General features: G+C 48.7%; 1 protein-coding gene across 7 annotated transcripts in view; it reads left to right on the top strand.

Annotated features, from left to right (window-relative positions):
* The window catches only part of ZFHX3 (zinc finger homeobox 3), a 244,988-nt gene that overhangs the window by 1,685 nt on the left and 215,826 nt on the right, over positions 1-27,477 (top strand). Inside the window, exons 1-2 of one of the 7 annotated variants that reach the window (XM_041772939.1) lie at positions 7,558-9,184; positions 10,819-10,951. The exons of 1 other annotated variant lie outside the window; for it this stretch is intronic. Coding sequence is in view for 1 of the 6 variants with exons in the window: in XM_041772945.1 (XP_041628879.1) it covers positions 10,711-10,951 (241 nt within the window). In the remaining 5 variants the exon portion in view is untranslated. Of the gene's footprint in view, positions 1-7,557; positions 9,185-9,211; positions 10,952-27,477 lie in introns of those variants that run through there. 5 more of the 7 variants (XM_041772947.1, XM_041772938.1, XM_041772946.1 and 2 more) reach the window with 5 other exon arrangements.

Here is a 27,477-nt window from a genome sequence, read left to right as displayed (position 1 = left end):
TTGACTGTAATGCAAATTGCAAAGCATAAATTCACTTTGGAATTAAAAAATCCTTTTGGGGGGGGACACTTGAGGATTTATGATGTTTTTTTAAAAATTGTTTTTTTTTTCTTCCTACTTTGGGAGGATGGTTAGTTTACACAGCAACTTATTTGGAGGTCTTCAGAAAGAGGCTTGGGAAATGGGAGAGGGGAAAAGATTGATCACAATCTGCATAATCAATAGGGCAGTGTGCTGCAATCGTGTACCTACATTTACTGTAAATTTCTACAATATCTGCAGTGTGGGTGCTCCAGTGCCTCAGTCGGCTTCTTAGAGCGGATTTAGAGGCAGTACAAGCAGAATTTACTGCCCAGCTCTCCGGAACAATATAGGGGAAGTCCACTGGATAGTGGCTCATTTAAGAACTCCTTCATTTTACTGTACATTGGGGGGGGGCAGATCTGTTTACATATGTGGATTTCAGTAAACCCCCAAGGTGTGAGTATACTCTAGGTTGAGGGGAGTAGGAAGTATTGGGGGGAGGTTCGGGGGAGGTGTTCACTCATTGAATCACCACCTTGGGGGCCCTCCTCTCATCTTATGTTAGATATCTTTAGTGCAAATAATTTAGAAATATGAATACGGTAGAGAGTAATACACCAGAGATTGAAGCAATGTCAAAAGTAAGGATTGCTGTGTGTGCATTTGAGAGAGAGAGAGAGAGAGAGAATACAGACACTTATCTTATAGTCAGGCTTGAAAGCTTGGTGGTAGGTGAATCCATATTTGGAGATGATTTTGAAATAGTCTAGCAAATGGTGCACGAACAGGATTTCGTAAAAAGTGTACATGGAGTCAGTTTTGAAAGGATTGTGGTTTGGGGAGATGAGGTGTGGGCAGGAAAACCCACTCTAGGCCTGTAGCCTTCTTCTGCCTGTATGTCTCCTCCCTTCCCCCTCCCTGAGTTTTAGTTTTTAATTACTTAATGCTGAAACGCACAGGGCTTATATAAATATTTGCAAATGCTCTTTCCTATTGATTTCTCTGAATAAACTGCCCTGCTCAGGTCCAGAGAGGAGGCAATTCAGATCTGTGGACTTTTTAAACATATAAAGTCTCTGGAGGAGCGTTGGTCTGTGCATGCATGTGTTTATGGGTAGAGTTGTAGATACGAAGATTTTGGGGGGCTTTAGGGAGAGTTCAGGCTCTCAGCTGTGTGAGCTGTGAAAGCTGGGCTGGACCTGGCCCCACGGCCTGGCATCCCTGACAGATTGTGTGTGTGTGTGTGTGTGTGTGTGTGTGTAAGTACATAGTGTGTGGGTGTCTACACTGGGGGAGTCTGAATGCATATGCACTTACACTCCCTTCATTCCCCCCCCCATCCCCATTACATATGGAGCAGTTCCAGGGCTCGGTGACTGCCTTCTCCTCAGGGTCACATTGAGTTCGAATCTGACCCAAGGTGCAGGAATCCTGCAATAGGGAAATAAAAGAATATACAGAATGGGGTCAGGTCAGCTGCTCAGAGGCCAAAACCCCTACAGCTGCTTTGATTTTATTTTTTTTGTGTATATTTTAGGCTCCTCCTGCCATGTTACAAATTGTGCCTCCCCCTCTCAGGTGTTTGCTCTGTAGCTTAAAGGCACCAGAGCCTCTTCCTGCGCGGTTGTCTGCTTCCAGCAAGAACAGAAAACCCACAATACCAAATCCAAAACAAAACAAGAGAGGAGGGGGGAGAAGAAAAACCCTATTGAGTTCAGGCAAATAAGGTTGGGTCTCCAGATCCGATTACAAAGCTGCTTTGAATATGCAAGACAGCACACAAGACCAGTTATTCCAGTTACAACAAACTATTAAAAAAAGAGAGAGAGAGAAAAGAAAAGGCATGTTTAGGTCGTAATTTGTTAGTACAAGGAAAAGAATCCCACATAAAGCTGCCCTCCCCCCCCCCACACCCCTTTGCTGGCTTCACATAGAATTCACTCACCCTTTTCCGATGAGTCTACTATATAGGTTCTTTTATTAAAATCTTTTGGGTTTAGGAAGATCGCTGCAAGCAACACATTTTCTGTATTTTTTTCCCCTTTATCTTAGAGGAGAGTTGGCAGGGGTTCTGTGGTTTGCAGTTACACAATATGTTATCATGTTTTTAATCACTAAATCATTGCAGTGGTTATAGATTTACAGTCTTGGGGTATTACAGAGAAGAGAGACGGCGGCTATATATATGCTTTTAAATTACACCGATGTAAACTGAGTGCGGCAGCTGTGAATATGGTCGGCAGACTTCGGCCCCCCCCCCCCCCCCCCGCCAGCTTCTTAGCTTCCTCCCCCCCCAATTTTTTCTGTATTGTTTAGCTTTCTCAAAATAAGCTCCCCCCCCACACTCCTGCACCCCTTGTCTCTTCAGCCTCCCCCAATTCTCATTGCACACTTCTAACCCCAGATAGGTTAGAATTCAAACTCTTGAAATATAACTTGGGATCCAAGATGATCATAATGGCAGTCATAATAAAAAGAGTGGATTTCCTAAGAAATCCTCTTGGTTTCCATACCGACCTCCTGTATAGGGATGGAGGGCTGATGGCAGACCGGGAGATGGGGGTGGGCAGGGAGAGGGAAGGGAAGGCGGGCTCGTAGCGCTTGCCTGCTTGGAACCTCCAGTGGCCTGTCACCGAGAGCCCACTTTCAGCTTCTGTTTTTCATATTATTATGTAACAGAATCCTTGGCAGCATTAAAAATTCAGTATTACAAGCTGATTGTAATGCTGCCTCATTAGACAGCACTGTCTGGCCTTGTATTAAGTGAAACACAGAGCATGGCTTTTAGATTATAAACACCAATAAATATTAAGGATCAGCAGAGGGGGGAACTCGTCAGCTGGGTTTTTGGCCCCTTCTGGTTTTCTATCTCCTCCCATCTTCTTCCCTTCATCCCCCTCTTCCTCCCCTCTCAACCCCCTCCCCCTTTGGTAACTGTCATCCGTTTTCTTGGGATGCTGATGTGTCGACCCTGGTGACATTTTAGGAGGGCTTTTTATAGAGTTATCTTGTATACACAAAAGGTTTGGAAGTTTGTTTTGTTTTGATCTGCAATAAACAGGTCCTTCACTTTGCTGATGTCATTTCCGTTCATATTTGAGTTGTTTATTGTGTTTCTTCGCTGGGCCCTCTCATCCCTACCCCCACCTCGCTTTTTCAGCCTGAGCCTGGGACTGACTGCCTGGGGAAGGGGGGGGGACGCGTTCCCAAGCTGCCAGGTCTGGGTTCAAAGGCTGAGGGGTTGCGTGTCACTGCCTCGTCCTAGGGTTCACCCGCTGGGGAAGATGTTTCCAGGTTAGAATCTGGTTAAACACTCTGACATCCACTTGCCCTGGCATTTCCATGGCATGCAGTGATTCATCTCAGTTTCCTTTCTTTGAAGCACCCCCCCACACCCACACCCACACACCTATGTCTTTAGTACAGCCTTATTGTCCACTTCTCAGGCACCCCTCCACCACCACCCCCAAAAAAACCCCCAACCTCGTAGTGATGACTTTGATTCACTCGCAAATCTGAAGCTGGCATTAGCGACTTCATGCTGTGAAAAAAGAACATGTTTGCAGGCGTTGCCCCACAGCTTCCCGACTATCACCTTCTATCCCTATTCAGTTTTTCCCCCCTTTTGCGTTTATTTTTCTACTCCCTGCCTTTCTGTAGACATAAAGGCAGTTCTCTGGTGTTACTAAAAATGACCACAATGTCCAGTGTCTCTTATTTCCATGTGATCTACAATTGGAATCCTCCCTCCTCTAAAAAAAAAAAAAAAAAAAAAAAAAAAAAAGAAAGAAAGAAAAAGAAAAAGAAAAAGGAAAAAAAAAGAAAAGGGGGAAAAAAAAGTAGGGTGGGGAAAGGAAAGAGGGAAAACTTTGTAGGTCCCCAAGGCTTTCCTCTAATAGGATGATGGGTTTTAGGTTTAAAAAAATATTATTGTTTTGTTCTTTTAGGTTTAGAAATAATAGGGGGAGAGGGAAAAGCAGTCATTAGGAAGTTCACTGAGCTGCTTTCCAACTAAGACGGGTGAAAAATGAACCTGCATTGACACTTGGCTCCATGTGAAAGCCCCAGTAACCTCTCCCCCCTTCCGTGGCCCTGGCCTTTTGTTCCTGGAAAACGGAGCTAAGGTGCTTTTTCTCCCAGACCAAAGGCAGCAGGCAAGGAGTCCCCTTGTGTGCGCATCGCCTTTAGATGGCCTTCTCATGGTTATTGTCAATGCAGACTCCCCCAAACAATTGCTCCAGGGAGACACAAAAGCAAAAACATTTGTCCTATTTTTTTAACCTCTTTGTTTTAGGTTTTGTTTTTTTTTTTTATCCATTCTTTAAATTTCACAGTTTCTATTTGTCTGCAGAGAGACAAACGAAACAGCATGAAGCACATTTTACCGTAGGCCTCACTGAGGATTGGAACAGCCTCAATAGAAATCCAAATTCTAAAACACTGGCTGACTTGGAGGATATGTGAAATTTCAGCTCTGGCTCTTAAGTCAGATTAGCACAGATTTCAAACAAAAACGCACCAAAATGGAAAGATAAGAAAATGGGATTCTCATTTGGGAAGTGTGAACTGGGTCATCTTTTGTTTATCTCTTAGTGTCCTGCCCCAAGAAGTGGTTGCTTGATAGGAAGGCATTGCAAAAGCTAAATGAAATTCTTCACTTAAAAAAAAAAAAATCTGATCCTGGTTATTGTGCTCCTGGCATATTGTTTAATTGATTGTTTTAACACATGTGTATGGGAGCTGTTGGTACATACTATGGGATTGATGTTGAGATTGTTTTTTTTTTTTTCAAACTACAATTAATATAAAGAGGCCACATCCCCCCCCCCCTTTCTTTCCTCTCCTGTTTGCTTTTTTTCCTTTCTTCTCCCTCCAACCTGCTTCCCTCCAAGAATTCTGTGGTTTGCATCAGGCAGAGCGCAAAGGGATGTGTCAGACAGTGGGGATGGCCCATGATCGAAATAGGAATCCACCTCTTTTTCCTGGCCCCAAACAAAGCGCTTCTCAACTGTAATGTATGGACTCTGGTTGCGATGCTATCCTTAAGCATCTGTCTGCCTTTTCATTAAAATTCTCAATTTCAAGGTTTAGAAACACAAATGTAAGAATCCCCCTGGGTATAAAAGTCTTGCATGGCAAATTCTCTTTGCCCTTTTAGAAATAATATTTTTGTTTAAAAAAAAGAGGGAGAGAGCAACCCCTTTACCTAATGCTTTAAAGCTGTTTTAAGGCAAGTTCTTTATATTTTGCGGTCTTAGGCTTTGCAACTTAAAATTAATTTGGAAAATCTTCCAATCAGTTTTTAGAAAAAAAAGGTTGCTCATTTGTGTCTTTTGCATGTGTGCCATTGACAGATTTAGGGTCTTATTTGGGGAGGGTGGGCAAGTAAACTAGATAATGCTCCAGCCATGATTTGGGGGTAAAAAAATTAATCTCTGGAATTAGCATTGTAGCAATAGATGGAGGCCTTGAGGTATGTGTCAGAGAAATGTGAATCAAAACATCTGTGCGTAGGCCTTGGCACACCAGCCTCCCATGGTTATGGAGGTGAGTGTGGGCAGTTCTGAGGAAAGCCTGTATTCTCTGTCACACCCAGGAGGGCCTGGTCACCCGGCAGGTACCACATCCCTAAATATAACTGCCTAGAAATGAAGGGGTGAATCCAGGGCATGGTGTGCAATTTAGCTCTAAATGACTTTTATTGTTTGTTTCAGGGACTTTTGTTTTTGCCCTCTCCTGGCTTTTTCTTTGTTAAACCCTCAAGGTTATTTAAGCACTAATTTTAAAATCCGTGTGAATGTGTATTTTCATAAAAATACAGGGATCTGAAGGAATACACTAATCTCCCTGAAACCCAGCTGTGCTGTGAAAATAGAGTCCAGGTTTAGCTGGAAGTCAGAATGCTGACATTCACTGTGTCTCAGCTCAGAGATCATATTTACCTTTGCTGAAGTGAGGGGACACAGCTCTGGAGAATGAATGTGTGTGTGGAGAGAAAGGCAAGCCAGTTTGGCTCAGTTGGGATCACTGTGATTTACCAGTCAGTTAAGTGTTGGGGGCGCGGGGGGGGGGGGGGGGGGGCTGGCCTCTGGCTTGGAGAGTGGGTCAGGGGAGGAGTAGGGAAGAGGTCAGCATTCCCTGATTTATTTTTAAATATTTATCCTTTTGGCTGTTGCCAATTACGGTGTCCAGAGGAGATGAGACTGGTTATGGAGAACTGCCTTTTCTTCTGAGAGTGGGTTTATTTGTCAACAGTATCTAGGAGCCATGAACAAGCCAGGCTGCCTCTGCTGGGTAGGCCACGGGTTTAACTACAGGCATCTGCCCTCAGAAGGGCCAGGGCCTTTCAGAGCTGGAGGACAGGATTTGCAACGTGTGTTTCAGGGAAACTGTTGATTCCACCCCTAAGTGCAAAAGTTTCAGAATCCCTCTGGAGAGGTATTGTTTTGTTCCTACGGATTTTAGTATGTGTGCTGCTGAAGCGATTGTTAATGGGGGAAATAAGTTTTGGTAGAGGTAATGCCCCAGCTTTTTGGCAGTCCTGTATATTCATAATGCTACAGAGGCCATGCATAGATTACTTGCCTGTGGATTCACCTGTTAAAATTTTGCCTGTAACAAAGGCAAGCTGGCCAGCTCTGAGCACATACGTAGCTGGTGCTGGAGTAAGATAGACCCACGGTCACTCTCAGTTCTACTTGTCAGGTGGCCGCCCCTCGGGACCCTGGCAGGATCCTGCAGATCCCCCTGGGGCCTTCTGTCCAGCACCTCCACATCCTTCCAGCTTACTTTAGAGCAGGTTCTTCAGCATTCTAGCTTTTATTTTATTGAAGATATTTATCTGTCGGCCCACCAGGTTCATGATGTCACCAGATTATGAGGTCATCCCCTGTTAATAAAAGTTAAGATAAAGCAGCAAAATTAGATTTTCTGGGAGTATAAACATTTTCTTCTTGTCTCTATCTAACAGGCTACGGGGTGGCTCCCAGGTAGGACCCAGGAGCTTGGGAGTCCTGAGGTTCCTGAAGACATTTCCAAAGTCATATCTGGGTGGCGGGCGCCACGTTACTTGCGTTATTGCTAGCATCATCATCTTCATGTATTATTCATAGTGACTTTTTCAATTAAATTATTAATTGGTTTTTCTTTAAGGTGTTCTCAACTCCTGTGGCTAATATAAATAATAGTGTGTTTTGAAAACACCACCTGTTCTTGGGTCTAAAGTCAGGTGCTCTGGAAACAGCTCCACAGTGATCGCACTCTGGTTTGCAAAATCATCCTCCACTTTGCCTTTTTTGCTCTCCAGTCCTCCTCCCCATACAGTCTCTCATGTGTGACAGAATTTGGCTTGTGCTCTCCTTTGTCCCTAATCGGACATGATTCCCTAGAGGCAGTCTTTTCTCCCAGGGCCCTACCGGAAGGGAAAAAAATTTTTTTGGAGTCTCTTTTCTGGACTGAAACGTTAAGATGTAGGGAAGGGGTTGTCTGTCCCCAACAGGTTGGATGTTTACGTTAATTTGAACCCAAATTACGTTGTGCAGAACACCTTCTACGCGGTGATGGGATAGTTTTAATCAGTCAGGCATCCTCTCTCCCCCTGCATCAGTGTGTGCATAGTGCTGATACGGTTCCATACCTACAGCTTTTTGCCTCGTGAGCTCATTATAGTTCTCACCCTTGCACGGGTCATTGTTGCGCAGTTGGACTCTTCGAGGCTGTGGGGCCAGCCTGGGTGGGTGGCTTTCAGCAGGGGACAAGCAGGTGCCTTTCTGTGCTGAGAGAATGGGGCGGGAGTAAAATCAGACAGAGCTGAGTTGTGGGATTCTGAGAGGCAGGACAGGGGACTTCCGGTGAGCTTTCTGTAGGGCTTGCCTTTGCATATCAGAATGTAAAAAGGTGAACCTGGGGAGATATAAAAACGTCCAGCAGTTGGCTTTGACCAACTGGGGTGCCCCCCCTATTAAATTCGACCTGGCAGTAGAGTCTCCCCGGGAAGGGCCTGATGTATGCCTTATCTGAAATGATGTGGCTTTTTAAGGCAAGTCTTAAAAAAAAAAAAAAAAAAAAAAAGAGTGCAGGCTTCCCTTGCAAGCTGCGACTTCTCTTCCCGTCTTCATTCTTTCTCTCCCTTGGAGAACTCTATCCTTAAAGTGTCACTGGAGAGCAGGGGATGTTTTTCTAAGTTTCTGCAGCTGAAAAACAGAAGTGCTCTGTAAAGCAGTTAATAGGATGGGTGTGTGTGTGTGTGTGTGTGTGTTTCCAATAAATTCCTGTCCACATTGGCTGATGTCCCCGTGCTGGAGTGGCCTGGCTGTGACGTGGATGGGGCCCGGAGGCCGAGGGCTCGGGTTCGGAGGCCCCAGGCTCCCTTTCTTGTGGCCGAGGGCGCGCCCCTTTCTCCTCGTCCGATTCTAGGCCGGCCCCTGACTTGGGATGCGCGGGAGCGGGGTCGCGGCCCGGGAGGGACGGGGCTTTGTTCCCGGGGCGGCCCGGCCTGCGCAGCGCGGCGCGGCGAGCGCCCCCGGGGCCCGGGTCCCCGCCGCCGAGCCCCGAGCCCCGAGCCCCGAGCCCCGAGCCCCGGCCTGCGCCCGCGCGACTGTAGATGTCAGGCTTTGCCCGGGGAGCCGAGCGGCGGCGGCGCTGGGAGTTTCGAATTAACCTTCCGCTTTGTTGCTGTGTAATGTGGATCCCCGAAGGCCCCCCGCCCCGCCCGCCCCCCTCCCCCGGGCGGTGAGCCTGCAAACTGCGAGTTGAGCTTCATTTACATAAAGCGACTCCGGGCGGGCGGCGGGCGCGAGCCGGGAGGGAGCGGGAGCCGGAGCCGGAGCCGGGGCCGGGGCCGGGGACCCGGACGCGAGCGCGCCCCGGGGGGCCTCCCCGCCCCCAGCGCCCCCAGCGCCCCGCCGCGCGCCCCGGGGCGCCCCTCCCCGCCTCTCCCCTCCCCCTCCCCCTCCCCCCTCCCTCCCTCCCGGGGAGGGGCGGCCGCCAGCATGAGCCCCCGGCCCCGGCCCGCGGCCCCCCTGCACCTAGCCGGAGCCACCCCGGAGCCCCGGAGGAGGCCGCCCGGGCTGGGCAAGCGCGGGGCGCGGGTGCCGCTGCCGCCCCCGGGACCTGCGGGCGCCGCCTCCCCGCGGAGGTGCGCGGAGCCTTTGTGTGCCAGGTGAGTGCAGCCTCGCGCCCGGCCGCGGCGGGCAGGTGCCGCGGATCTTGGCTGAACTTCCTCTCGGCGCGGGGCCTGTGGGGGAAGGGCGGGCTGCATGCACTTGAACTAGTGGATTCCGGAGCAAGCTACCTGGGGGTGGGGAGCGGCTCGGCTCTGCTCTGCTGGGCCCCGGGGGCAGCCGCCGCCTCCCCCCACCCCCACCCCTCTCTCTCTCCCTCTTCTTCCCTTCTTCCTTCCTTATTTTGCTTTTGGGGCAGCGCTAGCGTCCTTTAAAAGTTTGGGTTCCCCGCCCCCCAAAATGCACCCTCTTCAGCACCAGAGAAGTCGCTGGTCAGTTTGAAACAATGTGAAGAATGCGCTTATTGTGGCGTCACTAAAGGGACAACCGGGTTTGGAGCTGGAAGGCACCTTTGGAGAGGAGAGCCGCTCGCCCACCCTCTAACTGGAGTTTAGGTCGCACTCTGGGAAGACATTGCCGTGGGGAGAGGGGTGGAGGAGAGGCGTGGAGAAGAGGGAGAGCTATGATGTTTGTCCTGTTAAAGGAGAGAGATTGCCCAAGTTAGGTCAACAGCAGGGGGGAAAAAAAAGTAATCATTGTTGCACACTTAGTAGCAGGAAAAGAACTTTCTGGAAAATGGTCTTAATGAGTTGGACATACCTGTCTTATAAGAATGGTGAAACACCTGGAGGGCAAAGACCATCCCTGGTGCCTGGTGTATTACAAGAGTGCCCTGCCTGGCTTTAGCGGTGCACAGGATGTAAAACTGGTTTAAATGAAAGCCATCAGCAGGTGAATCCAGGAGGGTCGTCACTGTCTCCACCCCCCCACATCCCCCACCCCCCCGTTTGTGTCATTTCACAGGCCTGGAAGACTCTAAAAGCCCCTGACAGATAAGCTCAGAGAGATCAGAGGGCCCCCACTTGGGCACAGGGAGAAGGCCTTTTCCTAGGGCTGGGGCCTGCTTGGTGGAATGTATCAAGGCACAGCAAGGAAAACAAACTTAAGCCTTGAAGGTAGATAGTGAGAAAGTTACACGTCATCCTATTTCGCCCCATGCCCCATGCTTCGAGATCCTTGGAGACAAGTCACTAAATAAATAGAGTATAATTTAAAGCTCGCTCCCACTAGTTGGGGAACTTTGTTTCTTTGCCATCAAGCAGCAGGTGCGAGTTTGTAGAGTTGGCCCCTTGAGTCCCCTCATTCCTAAATTCAGGAGGTGTCAAACCTTCGTGTTCTTTTAATGGCTGTGGTTTCTGGATAAGTTTCAAGGGGAAACCCTAAAAATCATGAGTTCCAGGAGGCTGGGCTGGAGAAGGAAGCCTGAGTGCTGGGGCAGAGACCTGCACGTGAGAGGAAAACCTACACCTTCCAAGGTAACCGATCCAGAGAGGCCAGGGCCTGAGCATGGCCTGTTCCTTGTTACTAGAACAGCCACTGGCGGCCTGAGATTCTGAATCCTCTTTACCCAACCCAGACACGAAAAGCAAGTAAGGAACAGAGGTGGGATGTGTGGAAAGTCAGGATGATCCACAGTCCTCAATCATGTAAGGGTTTCAGGAACAGAGTCCTCGGAGAGAGGCATACACCTGGATGTTTGCACACCTGTATTTTTGTTCATTCTCTTTTGCAGAGACCCGGAAGGCCCCCTTTCAGAGGGTGTGTGGCTGTGAAGGCCAAGAGAAACTTTTCCTCTCCCTCGTCCTTAAATTACAGGACTAAGGAGACTGTCTGCATTTACTTTCCAGCATGTTTTCAGAGAGCGTGTAAGTGCCTCTTGGAATGGGCTAGGGTCACACTTTGCTCTTTTATTTAATTGCCCAAGTGTTATTTAACAACATGGGGCAGATGCAGAAACAAGCACTTTTACATTTTAAAATCAGCCCTTTTGGAATCACAGGGAATTAAATGACTTGGAGACCTTCTGTCTTCCTGACATGGGTCACCTCTCTCTCCCAGCTCTCTTTTGAAGCGGCTGCACTTTCTCTGGGATAGAGCTGCTGTTTTCCAGCTCTCCTGAAAACAGTTGTGATTGACAGGGAACTATTGGGAAACACTTGGTAACTCTTCAAAAAAAAAAAAAAAAAAATCTGAGCTGCTTCCCCAACCACCTGAAACTTTAATTTTGGTTTCTTCCCTTCCGTCTTTTATTTGCACAAATGAATACTCAGGGAGGGTGGAAAGGACCCAAATAAAACAGTGCTCCCCGCAGGCCTCTGTTTGGCTCCTTCCAACAGGACAGCGAAGTGCCTTCCTTCTTGCTGCTTTGGGATTGGCTCGGACTGCCGTGTAAACTCGGTGCCAATTGGACTGCCAGTGGCAAGGAGCTAAAATAAGCGAGATTTCACTTTTCATCATTATTACTTAAAATGATGATTGGTAGGCGCTACCAGGACAGGCCTGGTTCACCTTGGGTGACCCACAGGTGGAATAAATCTGTGATTCCGGAATCCCAGCGAAGTATTATCTGGGGCTCGTGATGATTTAGCTCAGTTACCTCAGTTCTGGTCACAAGTGGTATTCGGGGAGTGTGTCCTTACTTATTGTCACTGTGTGCTGTTGGGCATTGGAGTTTTTGTTTGTTTGTTGCTTCTGAGGGGTTACTGTGAGAGCCTGGAAGTGCTGGAGGGCCCAAAGCAGACCTTCACCTGGGACTTGCAGCAGCCTCAAGTTAACATGTAAATATTTAAGTGACTAAGCAACATTTTATAAAAGTGTGGGGAACCCTTCCAAACACTAGAAGGAAGAGCGACTTATTACACCCACTTTTTAGAGTATCTAGTTTGCTTCCTAACCTGAAGGGTTTACGCCTCATCATCTTGGTGAGATGACAGTGATAGTGATTCCAGCCTGAAGAAACTTGCAGGCTTCATCTCACACTTGCCAGGATTACAGGGATAATGCACCTGACTCCGTAACCTCAACAAGCATGGTGTGTGCTGTGGTTTATGCTTTCATTTGTTATTAAAATGGTTACTTGCTCTTAGGCTGGCCTATTTCTGTAATGCTGGGGCCTGCTGGCCTACTCTGCTTCCCAAGGCTCGTGTAATTAACCAGGATGGGGGCGTTACCATCAAAACACAACAGGAAGGCAGATTCCATTGCAGTGCACTTCACAGGGGTATCCAAATGCTCTGGTAGGAGAATTTGGTCATAATGGGGATTGTGAGAAATCCCAGCACAGCCCAGAACCACCATGCTCTGCCTGGGTTAGAAGCTGCGGTCCAGGAAATGGGGACCCAGTTTTAATCGAGCGCGGGCAAGGGAATGCCTTTGCAGGAGCTAGTCTCAGCCAGACTTTAAAGGGTGCCTTTTTGGTCCAAAGCACGGTGTCCAGAGTCCTTAGGCTGCTCAAATGGAGAAACATACAGAAGCTAAGATTGAGTCAAATTGCCCCGAGGGAGGAACTCTGGCAAAAATCTTGGCTCATTGGCAAGCCACTCTCAAAATCCAGATTAAGGAGAAAAAGTACAAAATCAACAACTGTCAGGTTTCCTTTCTATATGATTTAAAGTTGGCTGCCAGATTGTCACTTTGCACATGTTCAAAGAGATCAATCAGATGTTAGAGGGTCCCCTCCCCCAATGTGGTAAATGTCTCCTGTATGGACAAGAACTGGGGAATTGACAGCAGCTTTGTGCTGAAGCTTCACAGCAGTGAGACAACTTGAATGTTTTTTTGTTTTTTGGGTTTTTTTTTTTCTTTCTGGTTTTCATTCTTTGGAGCAGGGGACAGGATGGTGGAGACAAGGGCGTGAGTGGTCTAGCAGTGATGGATGTGTTTCTAGAGAGTTCTTTGCCCAAGAAAGGTGCCTTAGCTGCTGCTTTGTGACTTTTAAAGGTGAATTTTTTTTTCCTTTGATGTTTCTTCCCTTCTTTCACCCTTCATTGCTGGAGTTTCTTGCTTTTGCTAGGATAGGGGTGTGAATAAAAATGGGAAACGAGACAGAGAAAGTTTGCTAGGTGACAAAATTGGCTTCATTTCAGAGTAAGACTTCTGTTTTGTTGGTTTTAACCCCAGACAGGACCTCTTCGTAAAATGCCTGGGCTTAATCTGCCTTTTGGGTGAAGCCTTCTCCCTTCCCACAGGAGGGTCCTCATGCAGTCTGTCAATAGGAGGATTAATGGGGTGGGGGGTTGGGGGGAGTTGGTGCACCCCTCCAGAGGGGCCTTCCCTGTCCTTCTGTGCCCTGGGGGCAGGGGTCTTAGGTGTTTGAGCTGCTCATGCTTTAAATTTTGTCTCCCTCCAAGATTTTTCCATCCTCTCCCCTCCTTGGGAGTGGGTGTCAGGCTGCCGTGGAAGGGAGGAGTGGGGTGGGCTGAACCTGCACTCCCTTCCCGCCCCCTCCTCCCTCTGGCTCTTGCTGGCTTGAGACTGAAGCCATGAAGACCCCCCTGAGCAGTGAACTCAGGGAGTTGCCAACATCCATCTCCCCTTCTCTTCTGCTAATCACATAATAGCCTTAAAGGCTCTCTTAAATGATTATCTTGTCTTTAATTTTTTAAGTGGGCCTTTTGGGGCAACATTTGGGAGTTCATAGAGTATCTTCCGTCATCTGAACTGGGAAAACTGGCTCCGTTGGACTCTGTGAAAAGACAGTGGAATTTTCATCTGCTGCCGATTTCACGGACTGTCCTGAAAGTGATTTTGGCCACAAACCTTTGATCTGGGAGTGAGACACTCCCCCCGCCCCCCAACCTCAGGCTTCTGGAGGCAGAAATTGGAGACCGCCCAGATCTCCCTACTTTGTGTGTGTTGGTGTTAATGTGTGTGTGTGTGTGTGTGTGTGTGTGTGTGTGTGTGCGTGCGTGTCTTGGGGCAGCAACAGCCCTAGAGAAGAGCCGGGTATTTGGGTGATGGGGGTGATGGGAGTGATGGGAGGCTAAAGCATGGTAGGGGCTAGCAGACCAGGAGGGGGGACAGTGTGTAGACTTCCTGAGGGGTAAGGAGGGCTGACCTGCTTGGGAGATTGGGGGCTGGGTGGGGGGAAGTGGGTGCAAGAAGACAATTTTGTGGTTTCTTGGTTATGCCCAGTTTCACCCAGGAATGTGACTGGAGAAAAACATGTCTGTGGCCTGTGCACACCTCTGCCGTGGGCTCTGCATTTCAGCCTTAAACTGCCGGTTCCCAGGCAGGTGCAGGACTTCTCTCTTGGATCTCTGGAGTCAGATGAGCCGAGGGAAGAAAAGACCGAGGGGCTTAATTTGATATTTGATTTCAGCCTTGCAGGCCCTCCCTGCCCTCCCCCCCCCAAGTCATGTAAGTGCCTGTTTAAATATGGAAGTCTCCCTTCAGTGTATAAAAAGCCCTTTTCAAAAGAGTTTTAACTCTTGTAAGTCTATAAAAAGTACATACGTGTAGACACGAACTTATTTGCTTCCCACACTTAACAGTCTCTGAGTGGCCTGTTTGGGACAACTTTTCTCTTCCTGACATCTTTTTGTCCGGTGAGAATGTGCTAAAAACAAAAAAACAAAAAAACAAAACAACAACAACAACAACAAAAAAACACGTGTGTTTTTTTTCTCCCTCTCAGCAACTTTCCCTTCTTTTTTTTCTTTTTTTTTTTTTTTAAACAATTTTTCTTAACTGCTCAAGAAACAATGCACGCCTCTTCCACCATTTCAGGCACTGCTTCCTAAAATGCTCTTTGGCTCGGGGCCCTGGTTCTTAATGTACATTTGGCTTGTAGGGGGAGTGGTTTTTGCTTTTCTTGTAACAGCTCTGTATTTCTCCATGGAACATCTGCATCCTTGCTTACAGCGTCAGGTCAACTTCTGGATACTTAGGAAGCCTGTGGATTCACTGTGTGTCAGGAGGTTGGTGTCAGTGTTCAAGTGACTGTTGTTAAATACCACCTCTGTTTTACCAGCTTCTTGAATGGTGTCACTTTTATGTTCCATACATAGTTCTTGCCAGGGGACAGGCTCTGATAAACACTGTCAATCGGTGTACCTGGCTGTATGAACACTTGTTACCTGGGCCTACTTGGCTTCCTTTTAAAATGTATTTCCAGGGATCCCTGGGTGGCGCAGCGGTTTGGCGCCTGCCTTTGGCCCAGGGCGTGATCCTGGAGACCCAGGATCGAATCCCACGTCGGGCTCCCGGTGCATGGAGCCTGCTTCTGCCTCTGCCTATGTCTCCGCCTCTCTCTCTCCCTCTGTGTGTGACTATCATAAATAAATAAAAATTAAAAAAAAATAAAATATATTTCCAGGTAAAAGATGTGACAGTAGTGAAAATGATACAGCTCAACATCATTTGAGATTGAGCATCAACATCGCTGAGATTTTCAAAGAAGTTGGGTCTGGTTTTTCCTCCACCCAGAGGCAGAGTTGTCTTTAGGGAAACAGGAGAACTCCTACATTTTTGGGAAAGGCCCGTCACTTTATTTTGCCCTGGCTGGGGAAGCTGGAACAGTTGTCCAGACAGGGGAGACATTGGGGAATAGACGAGATCCTAGTGCAGACGCTCAAGTGTCTAACTGGAGGGAGGTGCAGTCTTCTTCATTGGTTGAAGGAATGAGATAATTAGTAAAACCGGGGAGAGGTCACTTTAGGATCAGAGAGCGGCTAATGAGCCAGCCCTTACACTGGGGGTTCTTTTGCTCACACTCGGTTTTGTGGGAGAAGCGGAGGTGAATCAGAAGAGCCTGCTTTTTTTGGCAGGCTTGCTGGTGGTCTTCACCCTGCGGTTAGCGTGTACCTGTCTGCCTGCCGGGGTCACAGACCTGAGGCCCAGCTCTGGCCTGGCCTAGCTGTGTGACTGGACCAATGATCGAATCTCTCTGAGCCTTACTTCCTTCATCTGTAAAATGGGCATAATACACACTTCACATTAAAGAGGGGGTTCAGCTCCGTAGAAAACCGCCCTCACGGCAGTTGGCTTGCAGAGTGGCCTCTCCACAAATGATAGCGCCCATCCCCAGCCTTCCTCTTCCTTTGTGTTTCTTCCATTGTGGCCGCTGCCCTCTGCTACTTTTGTCTTTCAGCACCCTGGAAGAAATCAACCCAAAGGTCCAGCATTTCTTCGGCTCCCCCCTTAAGGGCTGGGAATAAGGCCAGCTCTTTTTGACATGCTGCAGCTAAATGTGTTTAGGAGTGAAGCAGACAGAGCGTCCTCATCCTCCCCAGCCCTCCCCTCCCCTCCCGTGCCCCCCACCCCGCCCCCTGAAACTGGCAGGCGGCCCTCTAAGTGAGCAGCCCACTCAATGACCCACCTAGAGAGGCCTTCCCGGGCTGGCTTGTATATGCTAATAGGCCTGACTTGTCCTGGCTTGTTTGTAGTGATTTGTGGAGGCATTTATATGCAAATACTATCAACTTGCTGAGTTAATTATCATGTGCCTCCCCCCCACCCCCCCTTCCTGCTTTGCCTCCCAGCCTGTCTCTGCGGAAGGGACTGTTCTCATTCATCCTCCGCTCTTCCTCTCTGGGCCTCGTCTGTCCATTGCCCTGTCCCCTTCCTGTCCCTGCAGGTTGGATCACAGCTCCTTGCTTCTCAGTCGCCCATCACTGGAACCTCTGAGTCAGGGGTGGGTATGCAAGTGGCTGGCCCGGTTGAAATCCTCCATGAGTGGGGTCATTTTGCATGGAGGGTGATCTGGGTCCCGTTGCTCTGAGTTTTGAGCCCCATATTTTTACCTACTAGTTTGAAAAACAGAGCTACCCAGACCTATCAACCCCTTGACACCGTCCTCAGACTGGTGAGAAAATGACTGTTGTTTTAACATTATCACTCTTACTATTTTCACGTGCCCACATTGTTGATGCCACAAAATCTTGTGACCATCTCTAAGCATGCAGGCAAACCATTTTGTGAAGGGGTGCCTCCTCTGGCCCCCTGCCCCTGGAAATCTGAGTACTGAAAGGTGCTTGAGTGGACCTCAGTTCTAGTTCCTTCCTGTTTGGGCACTGTTCACATTTGGGGTTGGGTGGTTCTTCATTGGGGGACGTGGGGGTATCCCTGACTTCTCCCCACTTAGTAGCACGTCCCCCCCGCCCCAAAAATGCCTCTAGGAATTGCCCACGGTCCCCTGGGGAAGCAGAATCATTCCAGGTTGAGAACCTCTGGGACAGAGATTGCATTTGTTCTGTTGGATAAAAAGATGGCAGATTCCGGCCTCCTCCAAGTCAGACATGTTGACCGGCCTCTGAGCTTGTGCTGTGACCTAGCAGATATCAGATGTCGCCATTTGCTTAATTTTCGGGTCTTTTTAGCATTTGAAAACTAAGAGCCTTTCCTTTTAGGGCATGGTAACAGGTTCCTGTTTGAGGCTTTATCACTGTTGTCCTCTAGAGTGCTGTCCCGTAGAAAAAGAACCCAAGTCCTATAGGCAATTGTACATTTTCTTGTGGTTGTGTCACCAGAAAGTAAAAAGAAACAGGTGGAATGAAGTTAAAATGAGGGATGTCTGGCCAGCTCAGTCAGTAGAGCCTGTGACGCTTGATCTCGGGATTGTGAGTTCAAGCCCCATGTGGGGTATAGAGATTATTAAAAAATAAAAGTGGGTATTTTATGCACCGCATGGTGTGACATTCTTGTTCTAGCAGTTGGGACGAGCGGCATTTCCAGTGCCCAGGAGCCCTATGTGGCTAGTGGCCGCCCTATTGGGACACCTCAGCAGTATCTAGGATGATTCCAGCCCTTGTCAGTGCTGAAATCACACTATTTTCTACTGAGTCTGGAAGAAAATTTTTTCCTTCTTTCTTTAAAAAAAAAAAAAAAAGCTTTATGTTTATTCTCTGAAAAGTGGGGCCTTGAAGGCACAGCTGCAGCCACAGAGCCAGGCAGAGGGAGCTGGGCCTCTAATCTCTGGGGAAGCTCCCCCGGCCTCCGTGGGGGAGGCCCTCTGGGCAGTACCCTGGGCCGGGCCTGGAAGGAGGGTAAATACTCTGAGGGCTCAATGTACTCTCTCACACCGCACAGACTAATGGTTCGGGTTAATTTTGTGTACAAGGTCCCTTTTGTTGGAGAAGGGGGTGAAAGTCCGCAGCTGTGACCGGAAACAGGGCAAGGGCCCTACTGGGATGACCTTGTTTTGGAAAAGTCTAAATGGAACACTAATGGCAGAGATCTGAGACGGGTGATGTATGTATGTGTTTGACTGGGCCTAAAGATAAGGTGAAGAGTATTTTAAAAGTTACTTTAGTGCAACCTTCCAGATAATCGCAGGCCTGGGGCCAGTTACAATTTATGGTGAGCTGGTAGTCAGGCCTGTATGTTGGCCTCATTTTATCTTTTGAGTCCAGGCCCTGTAACTTAACTGGTGGTGCACTGTTTGTTTATTTTATCTTTTTTTTTTTTTTTTTTTTTTGAGGGAGGCGGTGGGGGCTCATCAGGTTTTTCAGTGAAGCATGGCAACATTTTATAATGCATGGAGAGCTGTTCGTATTCCTGCTCCCAAGTGCCTGGGGACACCTCCCTCCTAGCTGTCCCTCATATAATGTAAGCTGGGATATTAGCGGTAGAGTCTCCAGAAGCCTGGCCTGCAGGGCCACACCTCCCCCAGTGCCACCAGCCTGCTAAAGGTGCGAGCTAGGGAGGAGGTGTGGAGGCCTTAATATAGCTCCGGGCCCTAGGTTTCTTTCATGTCTGAGGTCAGCCTTTTCTTCTTGCCTCTCCAGTTACAGAAACAGCGTCTCTGGGCTGTCCAGCACACCCAGCACACTTTCCTGTCAGGACAGCTTTGGGCGGTGAGATCCCAGCTTGTTCTGGACAGCGGATAAGTAGGGGTGTCTTCTTTCACCCATGGTACCCTTTCATCCCTACACTGAGCCATTCCCTAAACACTGCCCTTCTAGAGTGAAGAGATCCCAAAGCTTACAAAGTCACCATTGATTTGATCGATGGATTTGCACAGGGACTGCATGCTCACCTTCCTAGGCCAGGATTCCCTAGGAAGCACCTTGCACCACAGAATACTCTCAAGTTTGATGCTCGGAGAAGATCTATTCCTCAGCTACTGGGGACTTTGCTTTTAATAATACATTTTCTATAACCGGGTTGTGGCACTTGGGTGTCGTTGAGTCTTGCATGGTTTCTTATTTGCAGTTTGACGAGGTATAGTTTGGTGTGTGTGTGTGTGGGGTCTTTTCTTGGGGGATGGTAAAGGATAAAATGGGAGGTTCTTTTGGGGTTTGGACTTACTTACAAAAATAACTTATTGATAGATTGGAGTATGTTTACAGATTTTTTGGGGGGTTGGGGTGGGGATGTGGTCTAAGATTCCTTCAGACTTTTCACTTTACCTCTCTTGTAAGCCACTGCCATCTGCTTTAAAAAATTTATTTTTTCATTTTAAATCCTCAAAGACAAAGGGACCTGGAAGCTCAGACCTGTCCTGCCACATTCCTGAGTAATTTGGTTTTGATTAACCCAGGGAGAAAAGTTGGTTTCTCCTAGCGACCAAGGGGATCAAAGCACCAGGAGGGGCAGTTCCCCCTAATACACACAGCGCCCCCCCCCCTCCTGCCTCCTACCGCCTGCTCCCCTTCCCTGGGCTTTTCAACCTCCCGTCTTTAGAAAGCCTGAGCAGGAGTTATTTCCACTTTCTGACTCTCAGAGAGGTGGAAGTGTATCATAGAGCTTCGGATGGACAGACCAGGGAGAAATGACCCCCCCTTCTTTTCTTCCTAAACTCCCTTTCCCCCCACAAAGCTGCAAAGCACATTCCTGTGCTAATCCTGCTGCTGGAGGAATGCAAATGGCTGTAATTGTGTGCCCCAGGACGGGCCTTCCGCATCTGTGCGGCTTTTCTTCTTTGAGGAGGTGGCTAAAAAGTTCATTTACATGGAGAAATGAGACTGGCCTGTGATCCCTAGTGGTAGGATGGGCACTTTCTAATAGGGAAGGGGCCATGCCTGTGTTCTCTGTTGCTCCTCCTCCTCCCCCTTCTCTCCCCATTCTCTCCCCATATAAAGTGTGTGTATACTGGGGTGGGATGGGGGGGTAGGTAGCAGGCTCATGCTGGGCATATTTTATGGGATGGGGAGGGCTATTAAAAGGGGAAACTCTGCTCCTGACAGTAAGAGATCAGGCTGGAGTATTAGGCAAGGCTTGGAATAGGCAATCCTTGCCTTAAACCACAAGAAACGACTTTTCATTATTATTTTTATTTTTTATTTATTTATTTTTATTTATTTATTTTTTCATTATTATTTTTAAAAGCAAACTCTTGGTCTCCGAAGTACTTGGTGATGTTTTGGAAGAGGTGCTCTATGTCACTGACCTTGTCTACCTTCTGTTAGACACCTGATCTGAACTTCCACCTTTTTTTCCCCCCTTGCAGTTTGGCAGTGGCTTATTTGGATACTAAGAATTTTCAGGGCAATTAGAAGTATCACTTGGGAGTCGGTACATTGTAGCTTTAGGGGGATGTTCAAAATAGACCAGAAAATTCTGTCTCAGTCATATTGAAGGACACTGAGCTCTTGGCTGAATCAGAAGGTGAGAGGTAGACCGAGGTTCTAGGACATCACTGTTCTAGCTGGAGACATGGTACGAGTCACATGCATAGCTTCAGATTTTCCAGTAGCCACATTCGAGACATTAGAAAGAAAGTGGTAGAATTTTTTGAAACTTTATTGAGCCCAATATTCCTGAAATGTCATTTTTAACATATAATCGAGATAAAACTATTAATGAGACATTTCGCATACTTACAGGCAAAAAAATCCTGTGTGTTTTCTACTTCCAGCACCTCTCACTAGGACTAGCACAGTTCATAGGCTGGCTAGCCAGAGGGGCTAGTGGCCACCTGTTGGACTGGGCAGGGCTGACTCAGAGGATGCTCCCTGGGCTCCTCCGAGGCATTCCACGGATGGAGCTGGGTCACCATTGTTTTTGTGACCAGCTACTTCCACTTACTGGAGTTCGGGGCGGGGGGGGGGGGGGGAGGCTGCAACTACACACAGTTTCTTCTATAACAGCTGCCTGGCTCTCCTGACACCCTCATGAGGTTGTCAGGAGGCAAAACTCTGGTGCTGCTGTGCAGAGGTGGAAAGCAGAGGTATCTGCCTGGCTTTGAAGGCCTTTCCAAACAAAGAATCCCAGCAGTGGCAGCAAGGTGGGCCAGACCCTAGTAGGAGAGGGGGTACAGCAGGACAGTGGTCATTGGCCTTGAGATGTGGTGTGTTCTTGACAACATTCTGACTGCTTTGCATGTCCTCCCCCCTCTATTCATGAAATCACAGGCTGGCAGACTGCAGGGCTCTCTAGAAGCCACCTGTTTCACCCTTTCCATGGTGGCTTACCAGCTTGTGGCAGGACTGGGGGTGAATCCAGGACTATGGATGAGTGGGTACCTGGTGCATGGTCCGCTCTGACATCATGCAGGCAGGCGTCCTGGCGAGTTTACTGGGCAGGTGTCGTTTGTTGCTTGGAGGGGCCCTCCTTTTGGCCTCTGCAGCACTACCCAGGGGTGTAAGAGCAGGAGCTACTGCTGTTGATCCTGTCACCTATCCCAACCCTAACACTCTTCTCCTTTTCTTCCCTTAGTGCTTATTTTGGATTTCTCATTTCTCACAATAACTCAGTGCCATGCACACACAGAGCAATCTTTTCTCTAGTCTAGGGCTAGTGGGCATCTCTAGTTGCAGGAGGTGAAAGGCAGGGCCAGAGAGAGATAAGGAAAACCCAGAAACCATCTTGCATGTGAGGCTCAGGGATGTGATAGAGACACTAAGCCCTAGTCTAGACTTTTTATTTTTTTATTTTTTGTAGGTGAGAACAGAAGGTTTTTTTTTTTTCTTTTAGATTTTATTTATTCATGAGAGACACAGAAACACAGAGAGGCAGAGACACAGGCAGAGGGAGAAGCAGGGTCCCTGTGGGGAATCACACCCTGAGCCAAAGGCAGACTCTCAACCACTGAGCCACCCAGGCGTCCCCAGAGTTTTCTTTTTCTAAAAATAATAATAATAATAATAATAATAATAATAATAATAATTAACTAAGTAGGCTCCCTGCCCAACATGGGACTTGAACTCACGACCCTGAGATCAGGAGTCTTGTGCTCTACTGGACTGAGCCATCCAGGCGCCCCTAGATTTTTTTTTTAATAGGCTGTTAATATTTTTCCCCTGTTCACTTACGAGGTGACTTCTCAGAGCTAGGTGACTCGGTCCTGCTAACTTTACAGCTCTTAAGAGTGAAATAGCAAGGAAAGCTCTCCCCTGGCTTCTGCTAATAGAAAGAGCAGTGGTAAAGTGAGTCCCACAGAGGATGCATCTTCTTGCAGAGCCTCGGTGAAGGACTGGGGTTTTCTCACTATTGATCTTAGCATTCCTTAGTCGATGCGTGTGATAAGAACAGTTTCCCTTCTGCTTTGCCGTGCCTGGGGCACACAGCCAGCCTCAGCTGATTCTGGGGCCTCCTGGGGAAGGACAGTAGCAATTGTGCCCCCGGTAAGCCGAGAGGCGGGCACGGGTTTGGGGTTTTAGGGAGGGGGAGGTATCTGATTCCTTCAGCAGGCAGGAAAAAAAAAACTGTGAAAGTGTGAGGTTGAGTGGCCCCCGGCGCCGGCCTCTGCTGGGGACGGAGTAGCGCAGCTGTCTGACCCCGGGTGAAAAGTTCAAATCTGCATTTAAAAAGAGTGCCAGGACCCACCCCCCTTCCCCAGTCAAGTTGAACCCGTTCACGTTTTAGAGGCCGTGGTCAGGCCTTGAGCTGGGATAGCCAGCGGCTCCCGGTTCCCGGCTGCCCTGACCCGGGGGTGCCGGAGGCCAGGGAGGGAGAGGGGCCGCCTCGGGCTCCCTCGCGTGCTGCTGCGCCAGGCGCCCACCACCCCTCCTGGAACGACAGGGAAGTTTCTTCTTCCGTCAGCCAAGGGGAGTTTAACCCCTCTCTGCGCACGCTCTGCTCTGGGCAGGGCCCTTCCTCCTCCGCCGTCCTCCCTCCGGGGCCGCATGGGCTGCGTGGAGGTGCTGGCCGGGCGCCAGGGACCCTCCTGGGTGCGGGGTGGGGTGCAGCAAAGTGAAGTCTGGTGGCTGAGGTTCCCTTTCCACGGAGGGGATGCTCCCCTGTCTTGTGGTTGAAAATGCCATGCTGGGCTTGTTTGGGCTGGGTCCCCCGGCCCTTCCCTCTGTGCCACCCCGCTGTCCCGAATTCTTCTCCCACCTGCCACTGCCTGGGGGAGGAATTCTAGTGCCCCTGCGAGGGGTCAGGAGGGCTCTAGCTAGGGGGGGGGGGCAGGGAGAAGGGGTGGGGTGGAAAGGGGAGCCTGGCTTTCTCGTCAGCATCACCCTCATCCCCCCCCTGCCAAGGAGTGACTGAGAAGCCACCGTGTCCCCCTCCTCCCCTTGCCCCGTCCCGTGCCCGCTACCCACGCGGAGAACTATCTGGTTAGTGCCTGGCCTGGCGACCCCTCCCCGCGGCCTCTGATTAGTTTACTTCCACAGTTAGGTGAACGGAAACAGTTCGACCTCCCTGATTTTCTTCCCTAGAGGGCCGAGTCCGAATGCCAACGGGGATGGGGATCGCCCCCCCCCCCCCCCCCCCGTGTCATTGACTCTCCCCAGCCTCTGCCTTTGCAGGTTAGAGACCTGCCCAGAGGAGGATGAGGATACAGTCGCCTGCCAGCTGCCGGACTAGGGGCTGCCCCCGTCTTCTCTCCCTCCCCTTGGTTCTGAAGGCGGAGACTGGAAGAGCGATGGTGGGAGACCCCTGTCTTGTAGGATGGAAGAGCGCAGAGAGGAAAGCTTCTCTCGAGGGGGAAGTCTGGCTATTTTGATCTCTTGTTTGGGGAGGAAGAGACGTTTCCTGTGTTCCCCTCATTTTGTCAAATGCGCTTGTGGATTTTGACGATCTGGGTAAACTCCTCCTTTAGCACTGACCAGGTGGCATAGTCTACCTTTGTTTCCTTTTGCCTGACTCCTCCTTCTGGTTTAAAGGATAATTAGGAAGTTAAGGCTTCTGGACCTCCCGCCCTGTAAGAAGTGTGGCGAAGGATCTGTTTGGTCAGCATGGCACATCTTTCATGTGCCCTTAGCGGGGTAGGACATCTGTATTTCTTTTTCTTTTTCCTCAGGGCGGGGACATGGGAACTCAACATCTGGAGGGCCATACAGGGTCACTTTTCCCACAGGGTTCCAGAATGTATGTTCTGTTAGGGAGCAGGCAGTCCTCCCCCGCCCCGCCCCAAAGCCCCAGGGCCTTCACTTCCCCACCCCTACCTCTTCTCTGAGCTTCCCCTACCTGCTTCCAGTGAAGTGCACCTGTCTTGGCAGCCAGAGGACCTCTGTGACCTGCAGGGGACAGGGTGCAACATCATCCCCCAGTTATATTTGCCTTCTCGTTCGTGCATTCAAGGCCCAGGCAGTTCTCTCTGGTGGCTCTGGTGGCTCTCAGTCCAGTCATGCCATCACAGGGGCATTTTAATTAGCAGTGCCTTAGTCATTAGTGAGTTATTGTTTTTGTCTGGAAACACTTAAGTACTGTTTACTCGATGTCTCAACGAAATGCAAAACAGCAATTAAGCAGAAATTTGTTGTATGAGGCAGGAACCAAAATGGATTGTCAAAAGCAGGTTGTGGTTCCTCCACACCAAGTAAAATCACTTTTCCTTTGGCCTTCTGATGACTGGAATGCTCCACATTCTGTGTCTTCATGTCTTCATGACCTGCTCCCCAGAGTTATCTGATAGAAATACTCAGGAACTTGATGTCTTCCTGTGTGTTCCCTTCCTTGGTGTGGACATTTAGGTTTGGTGAAATGTTAATGTTTACTTTTTTTTCTTCCCTACCCCCTTTTTTTTTTCTTCTGGTCTGCTCCCTGGATATTTGAAAAGCCCTTTTCAAATGAAGATTAATTATTTGTGAAAACTCCTACATGACTTCCATTTATAGAACTTGAATGTATGTTCTTTATACTTCTTGAGATCAGGTCAGGTGCCACCGTGAGTCTTGATAAACCCTTCATGACCTCTTGAGAATGTTGAGGCAGTGGGATAGATACTCTTTTTTTTACTTAAAATCTTATATGGATTCCTGGAAGAAGGCTCTAAAGCTAAGGTGGAGCTGGAGAGACACCAGAATGCTCTCCATTCCCCCCCCCCCCCGCCCCCCAAAAAAAGTCTGGAGGATGTGCCCGTGCATCGACTGCCCACAACTTTTGACAGGGATCCAAAGCAGGGAGCTGCTCCTTGTGGAAACCAACAGCCAGCCGCCTTGGTAGCCTTGGTAGGGTTCTCATCCCCCAGAAAGCAAGGCTTAGGGATAATGCAATCACAGGACAACTCTAAGGGAGCTGTGTAAGGGGAAACAAGCGGACTCTGAATTATTATATCATGTTGGCCTCCTTTCCGGGAGACACTTTGGGAATAAAACTCTTCACACCAAGTTTGTCATCGGGGACCCTGGTTTCTCACTGCTCAGGCTCTTGTCTCACGCTCTCTGTCTCTTCTTTTTTTCTCTGTTCCCTTCAAACAATATCTTCTGACTTCCAGATTTCTGATAAATTGATAAGAGGCATTGCGTGAGTCAATAGAGCTGTAGACACTTTGCCAATATAACCCCGGCTCTATTGATCTGCCAGTAAATTAAAGTCTTACTTAGAGGCTGCCGATATTTCTAATCTCCTGCCTCACCAATTACATCCTCCCAGCTACCTGGAAGGGGACTTGAGCCTTAGAACCTTTTTCTGTTGTTTTACAAGGGGACTGCTGTCCTTCCAAGGCGTTGAGGACACTTGCTTTGCTCATCTGGTAGGAGAAAGGGGGAGCGTGGAGGAAAATGAACCAGATTAAGTCATTGTATGGGATCTGTTTTCAGGCTACCGATTCATTACTAAAAATTTCTGGAAAACAAATTCCATTCAGGTAGTTACGTACATTTTATAGTACATATAAGTCTGCATGCTCCTCTTCCTCTTGGATTTGCTCCAAATTTGGAGGTAAAGTTGAGAGTAGCTGCTATTGGAGACACCCTGGTGGTATTTTATGACTCTCACTTTTTATAGAAATATTTTATTTTTTTAAAGTAATCTCTGCATCCAGTGGGACTTGAATTTATAACCTTGAGATCAAGAGTCTTGTGCTCTTCTGACTGAGCCAGCCAGGCAACCCCCACTGTCTCTCACTTTTATTTATTTATTTCTATTTATTTGAGAGAGAGCATGAATGGGGAGTGGGGAGAGGGAGAAGCAGACTCCCCGAAAGGAGTCAGATGTGGGGAGGGGGGCTGGGGTGAGGGTGGGGGCGCAGTGGCTCCATCCCAGGATCTTGGGATCATGACCTGAGTCACTTAACTGACTGAGCCACCCGGGGTGGGGGGGGGGCTGTCTCTCACTTTTAAAAATTGTTGATAGTCTTTGTCTTGGCAATGGAAGAAAATGTGAGGTTTGTTTATTTGGTTTTTTATTAAAAGCTGGGTTGTTTGTGTTTGTCACTTAAAAAAATGCTGGAGAGTTTGTGGAAAAGAAGAGATCAGAGAGGGTGCCCGAGATAGGAATGATTGGAGGTGTACATATGTGTTGGCTGCGTCTTGTTCTGTTGTCATTCTTCGTTCTCATTGCAGCAGAGGAAAGAGGGAGGGAGAATCCATTTCTTTGTTGTAAATTTTGCCCCCTCCTTGCCCCCACTGTCACAACTCTCTGCCCCTCGCTCACTGGTTTGAAGTTGAGTAACCATAACAACAGCTTCAAGATGTCCCCGCAGGTACAGTGGGGCTCATAGAGTTCTCTACTGGGATGCCCACTTTCCGGCATGGCGGTTTGGGCAGATCATTCGTCTGATAAGCTCCTTTCATGTCCCGTTGATGTGGTTGGCTTTGAGAAGAAATCTCCAGATAAATGCTGCGTTCTCTCTAATACTCCAGAGCAAAAAATCAGTGGGAGGGATCATTCTTTCCCTCGCCCAACACATACTCGTGTGTTTCTACCTTGAGTGTTAACTCAAAATGGGTTTTTAAAAGTAGGCTCCATACCCAGTGTGGGGCTTGAACTCACTACCCTGAGATCAAGAATCAGGTGCTCTACAGAATGAGCTAGGCAGGCACCCCTCAACCTTCTTTTAAACAAACAAAAAAATGCAGCCCGGAGTCCTGTCTTTCTCTAACATTGTGAGGAAGAAGTGTTGGGAATGGCCTGTGTCCCAGGTAGTAGGAAGAGCAGTGTAGAGACGCTGTGCCCTGGGCGTGTTTCTAGTCTTCCTCTGTCTTCTCCCTCCCTTCACCTCTCTAGTGGGAGAGGTTGATGGTCAGCTGGGGTCAGGTAATGTGGGAATTTTGCGGGAGGCGGGGAAGGGAGTTCATCAGCTGGCTGAGTTAGGGAGGGGAATGCAAGGTGCATGGGGGGG

The sequence above is a fragment of the Vulpes lagopus genome, chromosome 10, assembly GCF_018345385.1.
Source record: "Vulpes lagopus strain Blue_001 chromosome 10, ASM1834538v1, whole genome shotgun sequence".
NCBI classification, from domain to species: Eukaryota; Metazoa; Chordata; class Mammalia; order Carnivora; family Canidae; genus Vulpes; species Vulpes lagopus.
The sequence above is the reverse complement of the archived record's forward strand: the minus strand, read 5'-3'. Positions and strand labels throughout refer to the sequence as shown.